The sequence below is a fragment of the Asterias rubens genome, chromosome 1 (assembly GCF_902459465.1).
Source record: "Asterias rubens chromosome 1, eAstRub1.3, whole genome shotgun sequence".
In the NCBI taxonomy this organism is placed as follows: domain Eukaryota; kingdom Metazoa; phylum Echinodermata; class Asteroidea; order Forcipulatida; family Asteriidae; genus Asterias; species Asterias rubens.
Window position 1 is genome coordinate 7,857,233 of NC_047062.1, and position 13,542 is coordinate 7,870,774.

At 39.5% G+C, this 13,542-nt stretch overlaps 1 protein-coding gene across 1 annotated transcript; it reads right to left on the bottom strand.

The window, feature by feature from the left end:
- Window positions 1–356: 356 nt before the first annotated feature.
- LOC117294946 (homeobox protein ceh-32-like) lies at window positions 357–13,085 on the bottom strand. The gene is made up of 2 exons (XM_033777507.1): window positions 11,882–13,085; window positions 357–3,161 (listed from the first exon to the last, which is right to left on the bottom strand). The coding sequence occupies exons 1-2, from the start codon at window positions 12,697–12,699 to the stop codon at window positions 2,405–2,407; spliced, it is 1,575 nt and encodes a 524-aa protein (XP_033633398.1). The 5' UTR covers window positions 12,700–13,085; the 3' UTR covers window positions 357–2,404.
- Between the last annotated feature and the right edge of the window lie 457 nt (window positions 13,086–13,542).

Consider the following 13,542-nt stretch of genomic DNA (forward strand, 5'->3'; position numbering starts at 1 on the left):
TTTTTGTCTAAGACAAGTATCCTCACTTGGTGTATCCCAACATATAAGATAACAAAACTGTGAAAATTTTGGGCTCAATTGGTCGTCGTAGTTGCAAGAAAATAGTAAACAAAAAATAAATACAATTTAATAGATTTGTTTGCTTTTAGATGTGGGTGTGCCTATTGCTTTCATGCTTTATACGCATATCTTGTTACATTAAAGGCACTGAACACTTTTGCTAATTACTCAAAATAATTGTTGGCATTTAAACTTACTCGGTATTCGAGCAATGGAGATAGTTGATAGTGTAAAACATTATGAGAAACGGCTCCCTCTGATGTAACGTAGTTTTTGAGAAAGGTAATTTGAGATTTGTTATTTCATGCATACGTTGGGATACACCAAGTGAAATGGTCTGACAATATTACCAAAGGTGTCCAGTGCCTCATATCAAAAATACCATAAATCCAGCCAGTCTTTTAATAGAGTTGGAAGTTGTCAGCTAGCTTTTTGATTCTAAGACAATTTCACGGACAGTTGACTTCAAGTTTACCACTCACCAAGTATACGTCCCAGGGCTGAGATTGAGGGTAAGTAGAGTTTGACCTCAGAGGTAGCCCTTTGTTCAATTCAAGTGAAAACAGCCTCAAGAGAGTCAAAACCTTTCCCTCTGTTGGAGGCGAGTCCGCTGGGCAAGTCGAATTTTTATTGTCAGAATAAAACATAGCGTTCGAGAAATACTCTGCTAGGGTCGAAACATCAGTCCATTAAAACAGTGGACACTATTGGTAATTGTCAAACCATGAATGAGAAGAAACGATTGAATGCACGTTTGGCACAAGACCGGTATCATCCGTTGGTGTATCCCAAAATTGAGCATGAAATAACAAAGCTGAGAATTCTTTTGCTAAGTTGGTCATCGAAGTTGCAAGAAAATAATGCAAGAAAAACACCCTTTTGTGCTTTTGAGATTCAGATCAACAGTTTTGGTTGAAAAATACCCCTCTCTCTAAAACAACATACTACTTTCAAAGGATGTCGTTCATAACAATAATTTATAATAATCAACTCAGAATCTGCAGTGCTGAATCTGCCAAGAAGGGCCTATAGTTATTTTCTGACACTAAATCGAAGTAATTACCAAAGGTACAACCTCCCTTAATCTTTTCAAAAACGGATACACCTTTTCAACAAGAGGATATCATTATCAAGTTATTTAATTGTACAGTGGGTCACCACAATTTTGCAGCTAATATGCACAGGCTATAGTACTGAGTAAGTGTATTTGGTAAAAAAAACAAGAAAGAGGAAACAAAACTTCTGTGGAACCATTTAACATCGAGATAGAAAGTGTTTATATTGTTTGTATTTCAAACCTTTTGCTACCTTAGGAGTGTGTTTATAAATAGCCATGTACACTACACTATTATAATGTTACACTTGCACTTTGGCCGAATTTCAAAAAAATTGCCTAAAAATGTGCTGCTAAGCAGAAATAAGCAGGACACCATTTGCAGTTTGTACATGTGGCATGGTATTATGGCTGAAACCTTATTCTGGTAAGCTAAGCTCTTTGAAAAGCTGTAAATCTATGGAAGAGGGCCCATGTGAAGGTAGGACATAAGTCCTTTACACAAAACCGTTATCTTACCCATGTTGATAAACTATCATGTTTTAAGACAAAGGAGCTATGGGAACTTGATTTTCTGCAAGCTCAGTTTGTCACCAACTCAACGATACAAACAAGAAACATTGGTCAGTCGGGTTGGCTAATGATATCTTTCCTCGTCTTCCACCTCTGGGACCCCGGTTCGAACCTCGCTTGGGGCACTTTATATGTGGATTAGGTTTTCAATCCCTACCTGGTTGCGTGGTTTTCCCCTGGAATAAATTTCAGAGGTTTTCCTCCTACATCTAAAACTGAAACTTCTGTCGTTGTCTTCTCTCCACGGTTCTTACACAATAACTTTCCGAGTATTAAGATATTTTTGATGTTGTGTATTTTTTGGATACACCCAGTGAGGGGCTTCGATTGTCGTTACCAAAAAGCACCCTGCCTCTTAATGAAAATACAAAGTATACATAGCTCTGGACCTAACAAATATTAGTTTTTGTCCGAAGCGTACTAGTTTTACCATGTATGTTGGTTGTAGGCCTACTGTTTCTCCATTTTGAATAAAAGATGTCCTTTCCACAAACCCTTTGTACCTAAAATTGAGTGGCGCATGATGTTTAGTTTTTCTTTAATCAGTACGACTTATTAGATCTTTAAGATGTTCTCATTGTTATTTTTAGATTCAGCAAACAGTATTGCTCCATGGTTGTACAATAGAGCAAGGTTGAACCAACCAATCAGGCCTATTGCGTCACCGAGACTGAAAATCCGAGTTTCGACAACCAACTACAATCGACTTCAATCGTGCTACGAGGTGGTGGTTATTACGCCCGTCATGGAAGATTCGACGACTGTTTGAGGGGGTATATTAATTTCCAAGACGCTACCACCGGCACTGCCGATAGATGTGGGGCCACCGACTGCAGTTGCAGCGGCACCATTTGCTGTCGTCGTTGCTCCGGTACTGTAAGGGCGAGGAGGGGCACGAGTGATTGTATTGTTATTCCAAGTTGCTGCTACTGTCTCCATCAACTGTGCAGCAGCGGCTGGGGTGAGATCCGGTGCCATCAAGGGCGTGCCCTGGCGGTACGGACTTGGTAGCTGCCCCTTACCAGTGAAGCCAGCACCGAGAAAAGTTGTCGGGTTCACCGCAAGCATTGAACTGAGGGAGGTGGCGGTTGGCACGTCCACTGGTCCCGTGCTCAGAGCAACGGGTACCACCTGCTGTATGACGGCTAGGTCATGAAGAAACTTGAACCCCATAGCACGAAAGTCAGTTAGAGGGGTGAGGTCCTGGGATGGGGATGAACTCAACGTAGAGGGCTCCCTCGGTTCTATCTTGATACGCTCCAATGAGCTTGCTGGACTGACGGGTGTGGTCACTATGTGCATGGGAGATAACGATGACGTCATCTTAGTGGATAATGCACCAGGTGGGCTTGATGTTGCGCTGTTGTTGTTGAAGTTGCCCTCATAGAATCTGGCGTGTATAGAGAAGTCCTCGTCCTTGGAATCGTCCAGATCAGAGGGTATATTATTGTTGTTGTTGTTCGACTCTACATCTCTGTAAAAATAACACATCAACATATTAAATTAATTTACAAATATAATAGATCCTCTTAATCTTACAGCCATTGGACACTTTCGGTACAGACATTTTTTTTGAAGTTCACAGATTTTCAAATAACTTACAGGGTTTACAGAAGGTAATGGTGAAAGACTTCTCTTGAAATTTTAGTCCATGAAATGCTTTACTTTTTGAGAACACATTAAAACAATATCAATTCTCGATACACATGTCATGACACGGCGAAACGTGCGGAAACAAGGGTGGGTTTTCCCGTTATTTTCTCCCGACTCCGATGACCGATTGAGCCAAAATTTGCACAGGTTTGTTATATTATATATAAGTTGCGATACACGAAGTGTGGGCGTTGGACATTACTGTTTACCGAAAGTGTCCAATGGCCGTAAAGGAGAACGCGCTGCGGCCGGGAACACTTTGCCCTTGACGTCACATTTTGGTAACGACCCCGGTAATAAGCATCCTGCCTGTAAAATTATTTCGTATGAAATGCCCCCATTGATTAGAACCAGAAAAAAACGAATCTGAGAAACGCCTGGTGATTCTTAAATTTCTGAGTGTTGGGTCGGTGTCCGTTCGCGAATGCTGCTGCCACTGAGCGGCTTGTACTCGCTGTCAACTCGCTAAACCTGAATGACTTCGACTTTCTTGTGAAAATACCGTGGAATTTCAATGTAACTGTTTTCTCAGCAAGTCAACTGAAACTTTCACATGTGGTTGAACTGTATCTTTCTTGCCTTTAATAAGCATAACGTTTACCGTAAACCTGACCTATGACCCCCAATCTTTAACATAGACTAAACAACACACTGACAGATATTAAAACGGATATTAAAACGTTGACAGTTTTTGACAGTGACAACGTTGCGAATCTCTTGATTTTTTTTTAAATGATAAAACACAAACAAAATACTCTGGAGGCCATATTTATAGGGATGACTTGGTTTTAAGTGAGAATGTACGACTTGTTTGGTAAAAACAACACAAGTCCGTTAAACATGTTTATAATCATCTGGCTCGTCTCGTGGATTGTACGTGGAGCTGGTCAGGAATTGGGGCCACCACATCCATAGTAATCCATGTATCTCAAGTTAAAAACGCGGTCAGCAAAAAATTTATATTTTAGATGTAACGCAGCAATCTTAACATTCCGTTGGGTTGTGTAGCACTTCCTTATCGGAATGAACATTAACTCAATATACAGTTAAAGGCAGTGGACACTATTGGTAATTACTCAAAATAATTATCAGCATAAAACCTCACTTGGAAACGAATAATGGGGAGAGGTTGATAGTGTAAGAAACGGCTCCCTCTGAAGTAACGTTGTAGTTTTCGAGAAAGAAGATTTTGAGGTCTCGAACTCAAGCATATGGAAGCACACAACTTCGTGTGGCGAGGGTGTTTTTTTCTTTCATTTATATCTCGCAGCTTCGACGACCAATTGAGCTCAAATTTTCACAGGCTTGTTATTTTATGCATGTTGAGATACACAAAGTAAAAAGACCGTTCTTTGACAATTACCACTGCCTTTAAACAGAGCTGCTATTCGCTATGAAAAGTCTGTTCTCCCTTATTAGACCACTTTCCACCTCCAGTCAAAACTCTGTCATGGAGTTTTTGGAGGAAAAACAAACAATAACCAAGAACATTATTTTGTAATACAGTTTTACACTTTTGCTTACTTTAAATTTAAATACGAAACTGATTGAGTCTTGCGGCCCATTGAACTTGAATAATATGATTTAACAAGCGAATGATAAATTAATTTACTCCCTTTGATTGTTGAATGTTAATCCAACGGGGAATTAATTTAGAAACAAAATTGAATGAGCCGGTAGATAAATTGAATGAATTTGCTGTTGAAATTGGCGGCAAATTCTATATAATTTGGTTTGTGGGTTTGACATCTTGCAAATGACATTAGGGCTGCTACTTCTGTATCTATATTGCGCTTCCCACGGATGAAAACAGAAAGAACATATTTTTCAATCTTTAGATTTAACATCAAACATACGGTAACATACTTTATGGATGTGTTTCGTTTTCCAGATTTCCCTAATAAAAAGGTCATAACTAAAAAAGAATCCATTTCCGCGAAAAAAGGAAAGGGCTCAACTGAATGTCTTATTGTAATTTTACGCGACTTAGAAATATTTTAAAGTTTCAGAAGCTATTTTTGTAACAATCTAGACAAATCGGTTCAACTTTCAAAAGGTACTGTCTTTCACACTCCAGACTTATTTCCTTCTCAAAGAGAAATAGTAACCTTTACGAGTACAAGACCCTCAAGTGACTGAGAATACAAGAAAGAGAGATCTAACTAAAATAAAACCTCCCAAAAGACCAAACAAGAAAAAACAAAGTTCACATATCTAAAACCAAGTTTATCGCAAGGTAAATTGACGAGCTTTCTTGTTCTCAAATCCAGTGGACACTATTGGTAATAGTGGACACTATTGGAAATTACTCAAAACAATTATTCGCATAAAACCTTTCTTGGTAACGAGTAATGGGGAGAGGTTGATGTAACACTGTGAGAACGGCTCCCTCTGAAGTGACTTAGTTTTCGAGAAAGAAGTAATTTCCCACGAGTTTGATTTCGAGACCTCAGAATTAGATGTTGAGGTCTCGAAATCAAGCATCTGACAGCACACAACTTCGTGTGACAAGGGTGTTTGTTCTTTCATAGTTCTTATATCGCAACTTCGATGACCGATTGAGCTCAAATTTTCACAGGTTTGTTATTTTATGCATATGTTGAGATACAGCAAGTGAGAAGACTGGTCTTTGACAATTACCAATAGTGTCCACTGTCTTTAAACTTCTATTCATGTATTATTTTGTTGTCGACGTAAAACTGATTTAAAAAAAAGATACTACAAAAGTCTCATGTGAGAGTTTTAGATGAGTACAATGTCCACTTGCTTGGAAATGAGCAAACAAATTTTCACGGCAGTTTCACAAAAATGTCGAAAAAATGTTTACGTGTATGGAGGCGTTTAGGTATAGGCGTTTAGGTATAGGCGTGAAGGGAGCCGATGGTACCAACCGCATCTGTGGCCGCAGCGTTCCCAGATATCCGAGACACGATTCATACATGAATCGTTTCACAGATTCAAATGTTTATAATCAACGGTGACATTTCAGACTAAATACTTCCACATTCTAAATTTATATTACAATTTAAGAACAAGTAAGCTTACGGATAAAAGTCACACAATTTGTTTTCTGGGTCATTACCAGAAATAATTTATGAACCTACCTTGTAACCGTAAATGACACGCAACACAATAAAAACGCAGAAACGACACAGCAAACAGTTGTACTATTTTTGCTAAAAATTTTGTTTGTTTGAACAAATATTGCATTTTCCAGCTGACAATATTAACAAAATAAACGCAAAATGCAAAACTCTTCGTTGAAGGTCTACATGGCTAACGTGTATTAATGCCGGGATATTACCAATAACTGATGTTTATTTTTTAATTAGCTACCACTATTTTTTTGTAAATATTTATTTACCACTCATCACCAAAGGATTGTTTTCGTTAAATGAAAGTATGTAACTTTTTCAAATCTATTATAAAACAAACCACATAATTTACATCTCAAATTAATTGCGTAACATCGGCACAAACCAGACAAAAGGCATCTTTAACTGTAAATCCAGTTTATCTCACACCATGCTGAGATAAGATAAGAAGGGGGAAAACTGTAGGATCTTCAAGTTTTACATCTTGGCTACAACCCAAGCAAGGTGTCTTACTCCCAAGTTCTACCATGGAGGTAGAAATGTGGTTCTACCATTACTTGTCTTCTTTCAAGGTTCTACGAGGGGATTTTTACACATGTTTTCCCGGACGTGATTAAAGAAAGTGGCGTCCCCTGCCAAACCAATTTCCTCGAAGCTCACTAATGGAATCGGGGAACCCCCTGAAGGTTGTGTATAAATTACGTCATGTTTAATTTGGCGAAACTGCCAGATGGTGACTCCATTCTCGAGCTATGAGTCAATGTATCGGTAGTAACTCTGATCATTATCTGGTGTCAACCTCGTACCGTGCCAAAACCATAAATCTATCAAACTCAATGATCAACAACGTAACCGAATAGTTGAGTAATATAGGCCTATCATATGCTACCTTCATAGTGGAAGTCTGGATGGATGCGTTTTGATACAGTGATCTTTTTTTTTCTCTAGGAAGGTCATTTCTGTGATTTTATCAGAGTCAGATGCTCTTCTATACCGGAAAAAATCCATTATATTAGCTGTATATTAATGGTTGGGACTTACCGAAGCCCTCATGTGAAAATGCGTTGGGTCTGTCGTTAGGAAATCCAACCAACAGGAGCTTTGGATAGTACAATGCATTTTGACAACATTTCACTTCGAAGCACTTAGTATTAGAAAGATTCTGGAAGAATACACCACTTTTTACCCCCAACAAATCAATTTAATATAAGAGGCGTTACCGCGTTTATGCTTCTCAGATTGCGATTCCTATAGAGATTGTTCTTCATGCGTGGAAATTCGCTCCGGAGTTTCGGCGAAATCTCCCAAACGCGACCACCTTTTGAAGTGAAATGTTCCGAGATAATAATGAAAAAAAGAAAAACACCCTTGTCACACGAAGTTGATTTCGAGACCTCAAGTTCTAAATTTGAGGTCTCGAAATCAAATTCGTGGAAAATTACTTCTCTCTCGAAAACTATGGCACTTCAGGAGTGAGCCATTTCTCACAATGTTTTATACCATCAACCTCTCCCCATTACTGGTCACCAAGAAAGGTTTTTATGCTAATAGTTATTTTGAGTGATTACCAACAGTGTCCACTGCCTTTAAACCGAATTCAAACAATCGGTATAGGCCCTAAACTGCCGTAGATCACCACACCATCTAAGACTAACACAAAACATTTTCTGTGTATTTACCAAAGACTAATTTTAGCTTGTTTGTGAAATTTTATAAACAAATTGTGAAAGGACAACTAGGTTTCGACAGTTTGACATTGCTGATTTTTTTTGGAGGTTCGGACACGGCTAGCGGAAGTTTTTACTTTATATTGCGTAAAAAGGAAACGGGTCACCCAAAACACTATCAATGAAAACAGGAGATTAATAACAAATAAATAAAACAAATATAACAAACAAAAACCACCAAACAAATCCCCCCCCCCAAAAAAAAGCAGAAAAATGACAGATAGACAGCAGGCAGACATGCAGTAAAGGCGGAAATATGGACAGACAAACAAACAACGTCAAAGGACAACATTTCTACAATCAAAACTAGACGACTCATACAGGGCAAAAACTGAGGTGTTCAATTTCAAATTGATACCATGGGTGCTGTCACATAAGAAGCACCCACAAATATCAAAATTTACACCGTAGGGTGTTGAAATAACACTAGTTTCTGCAAAAACTAACAATAAATTCTGCCAACACAAATACAATGGTGTTATTTCTCTGTTATGTACAAGTAGTAATCGCCTTAAAAATCAATGGAATGTGCTCAGTTCCTAGGTACAAAATGTCACCACAGGTAGAAACAAAAAACACCTCACTCCTTTAATAAAAAGAGGAGGAAAGGGAACACCGGTGCCTGTGTAGGTCTACATTAAAGGAACACGTTGCCTTGTATCGGTCGAGTTGGTCTTTGAAAAAGCGTTTGTAACCGTTTGATATCAAATGTATATGGTTAGAAAGATGTTGTAAAAGTAGAATACATTGATCCACACAAACATGCCTCAAAATTGCACGGTTTTCCTTTAACACCGTCGAATAACACAGTCCGCCATTTATGTGAGTCAAATTTTTGACTCCCATAAATGGCCGACCGTGTTAGTTCGGAAAGTAAAAGGAAAACCGTGCAATTTCGAGGCATGTTTGTGTGGATCAATGTATTCTACTTTTAAAACATCTTTCTAACCATATACATTTTATAACAAACGGTTACAAATGCTTTTTATAGACCAACTCGTCCGACCCAAGGCAACGTGTTCCTTTAACCCCATCCTCATAAACGCTGTATCAGGGACTCCGATATAAGATCAAAGGTCGAATAATACAGGTCAGGAGTTCAAGGATACCAAACAGCACAGGGAGAGACGTGTCCTGTCAAATAGGTAAAAGGTGCGCTATGGAAATGGAGTTTACGGTGCTAAACCTTGAACAAACTTCATCGATGAAATACAGATAATATAGTTGGGAGACCTTGCTAAGAACTGTTAAATAATCACCTTGTTCTTAAAGACACTGGACACCATTAGTAAATGTCAAAGACCAGTCTTCTCACTTGTTAAACTCAACGTATGCACAAAATAACAAACCTGTGAAAATTCGAACTCAATTGGTCGTCGCAGTTGCGAGATAAAAAAAGGAAGGTGGAAGAAAAAACACCCTTGTCACACTAAGTGGTGTGCTTTCAGATTCTTGATTTCAAGACATTAACATCTAATTCTGAGGTCTCGCAATCAAATTCGAATTGTTTAGTGGAAAATTACTTCTTTCTCGAAAACTACGTTACTTCAGAGGGAGCCATTTCTCGCAATGTTTTAAACAATCAAAAGTTCTCCATTACTCGTTAACAAGTAAGATTTTATGCAAACGATTTTAGTGTGTAATTTACCAATAGTGTCCAGTGCCTTTGAAGAAAAGAATCTTCATCAACAACCAACTATGCACGAACCAACCATCAAATAAAAGCACAGCTAAAACACAGAAAAACTTAAACGTACAACTCGATTTCACCAATAAAAACCGAAGGGAGTGAGACCAGTGGTAGACAAAACTTAAAATCCATTTATTAAGGGAACAATTTCATGAAACCGGTTTATATAACTGTTTTATTGATCAAGGACTAGTCTAAAGGGGATTTGTGCGAGCCATGTGAGCAGACAATCAATTTTCACTGTGTGCTAGTTCAAACGAAGAAAGCAAAAGATGGCACTTCTGAAATTTTAAAATGAATTAAAATTTGTTGTTTAAAGAACAGGATTTAACTCACAGCAGGAAATAAACTACCGATGTGATGTCGTGACACAATTTTTTTTAAATGTCAAACCAAGCCTGCAATCCGGCACGTGCGTATGAATTTGTTTGAGGATATACATGTACGTCCTTAGAGACAATGGCCACTATTGGTAATTACTCAAAATAGTTATTATCATAAAACCTTACTTGGTAAGGAGTAATGGGGAGAGGTTGGTGGTATAAAACATTGTGAAAAACGGCTCCCTCTGAAGTGGAGTAGTTTTCGAGAAAGAAGTAATTTTCCACGAATTTGATTTTGAGACCTCAAGTTTCAAGTCTCGAAGTCTCGAAATCAAGCATCTGAAAGCACACAACTTCGTGTGACAAGGGTGTTTTTTCTTTCATAGTTATCTCGCAACTCCGACGACCAATCGAACTCAAATTTTCACAGGTTATTTGATGCATATGTTGAGTTACAGCAAGTGAGAAGACTGGCCTTTGACATTTACCAATAGTGTCCACTGACTTTAAAGACATTGGACACCATTGGTAATTGTCTAAAAACCAGTCTTCTCACTTGGTGTATCTCAACATATGCATAAAACAACAAACCTGTGAAAATTTGAGCTCAATCGGTCCTGGAAGTTGCGAGATAATAATGAAAGAAGAAAAAAAACACCCTTGTCACACGAAGTTGCTTTCAGATGCTTGATTTCGAAACCTTAAATTCTGAAATCTGAGGTCTCGAAATCGAACTCGTTGAAAATAACTTCTTTCTCGAAAACTAAGTTACTTCAGAGGGAGCCGTTTCTCACAATGTTTTATACTACCAACCTCTCCCCATTACTCGTTACCAAGTAAGGTTTTATGCTAAATTTTATTTTGAGCAATAACCAATAGCTTCCCCTGCCTTTAGATAAAACACGAATAACGGTCACATTATTGTGATGCTAATTTTGTTTTAAACTATTGTGTGAAGTTTTGTTTCGAGGAGTATGTAGAGCGCCCATTAAATTAAAGGAGAGCATTTTATTATGTATAACTCTCATGACAAGTGATTCGAGTGTGCTTCTTTGCGAAAACCACTGTGACTAATAATGGCTATGGTTAGCCCATTGTACAATTCCCGTGACGGAATTTAGAACTACGCAGTATTCTTGTTTTAAATGGTTTGAGTTTGATAAACTATGCCGAGACAATTCGAGGAAGGTTCATTAACAAAGATACATTACCTTGCTTTGGAAGTTAATTCCTAATAATTCTCTGATGGGTATGGGTGCTACCACACGTTCCACAACACCACAATGCAATGGAGGTACCCCCTTATTATGCCAATGGAAATTTCAAAAAATAGTACAGTTACTGAGACACTGTACTATTTTTCGAAATTTTCATTATCACTCGGTCGTATACGACCGATAATGCCAAATTTCGCAAAAAAAAGGAGTACAGCGCCCCAGTTACACTGGGTCTAATATAAAGGGTGTTAACATAATTGACACCGTGACCGTTGTCACATATTGATCCCCTTAAGAAACAACATTGAAAATGTACACAATTGGGTGTTAAATAACACTACCTTAGCAAATACAATTACATTTGATGAACACCCTAAGATGTTAATTTTGTTTCTCTCTCTTCGGTATCATATATAATGTGACAACACCCATTGTGTCCATTTTAACGCCAAAGTCAAGCCATCTATAGCTTCAAGGATCCAATCTTACCCTTTAGATATGCCAGCAGGAGCACGATCTCTCTGCCGTCTGTTCTTGAACCAGTTGCTCACTTGAGTCAGAGTTAGTCCCGTCACCTTCGCCAAATTCCGCTTCTCCTCCGGTGTGGGGTACTTGTTCATCCGGTAACATTCCTTCAACATCTTCCTAGACTTCTCCTTGAAGCAGTACACAGTCTCCTCCCCGTCCCAAATGGTCCTCGGTAGAGGAAACTTCCTACGGATGCGGTATTTATCGACAGCACCCAACCCTCTTCCCCTGGACTTCTCTGCTTCGCCGTAATGCCCCCGATACCACAGGTCTTGAAGCTCCGGGTGGAAGGCAGAGTTGAAGCTGTACGACTGTATAATTGAGTACATCTCTTTGAAGTTTCCCCGGTGGTAACTCACCGCTGCCCTTGCTCTGAGGACAGTCTCGTTGCTTTGGAGAGACTCGTCTGACGGTAGGGTCCAGAGGAACCTGGCCAACCTCTCCATATTCCCCGTCTGGAGTAAAGCCTCACAAACGCAGACGATCTGTTGCGAGGAGAACGACAAGGCATTGACCCCTCTCTCGTTGATGTCTCCGATGGAGGTAGTGGTGGTGGTGGGAGTAGCGGCATTGGCACATGAGTTGATCACGCCGATGCTGCTACTGATGGGCGACGATTTGTGGTTGTTCAACAAGTCTTGGATCATGTTGTCCGTGGTGGAGTGCTGCTGAATGCTGTTGTTGGCCTCGCTGTCGACGATCATGATACCCGACTCCAGAGTGTTCATAGCTGGGTCCAATTCCGAAGCCATCGTCTCAGTATGCGATTCCATATTCATCTTGTGTAACTATAATATCGCTACGGTGCAGAGAGAGTGACGAGCTTGGAGAGTGTAGAGTTGCAACCTCGCATCAAGAAAACGAAAGCTCAGGGGTCAATGTATACCACTGCGCCGTATACCAGATGTGTGCACACGTCACAGCCTAAAAACAACAGCAGATCTGATAGTGGAGCCCATAGTGCCGAAAGTGTATGCATGGAAACGGGTCCACATAACAGTGTCTTTTATTGGCTCAGACCGCCTTCGATTCTTCACGCTAATTGGTTGTTCTAAACGGGCACCGTGATAACCCCCCACACCCCTTGAGAGCGAGAACATTTTTGACACATTACAAGCCATGTGTAAACTTCGACACACACACAGGTTCGGTGTGCGATGCTTTACTTTCTAATAATTAGCATAACAAATTGTTTCTTTGAACAAGCAATCGAAAGTAACATCTTGAGCAATTTTGGGGGCTTGTAGGTTCCGGGATTGGTGTGGTTTCCAGTGTGGAGCTGTATACTGGTGGGACTGTGTGCATGTTTACTACGGCTGGCTCAGGCCTCCCGTGGGGGAACCAGCTCACCGTCATTGAAGGTCATACCACGGTGTAGATCGGCAGAGGCTCACGCACACACAAGGTCATTTTTTATCAGAGGACAGAAATATCATTCATGCACGTTGCATTTACTGCTGACAGCAACCCCTCGATCGTATACCCTCTGTTTATATCACATTGTTGTTCTCGGTTTATTTGGTATTTGTTGGTCTTTTGTTTTAAGCAAATCATCAAAATGGAAAAAAAGAGCCCACGATGAATTATGTTGAACATTGAGCGTCGGTTTTATTCGTACTTTG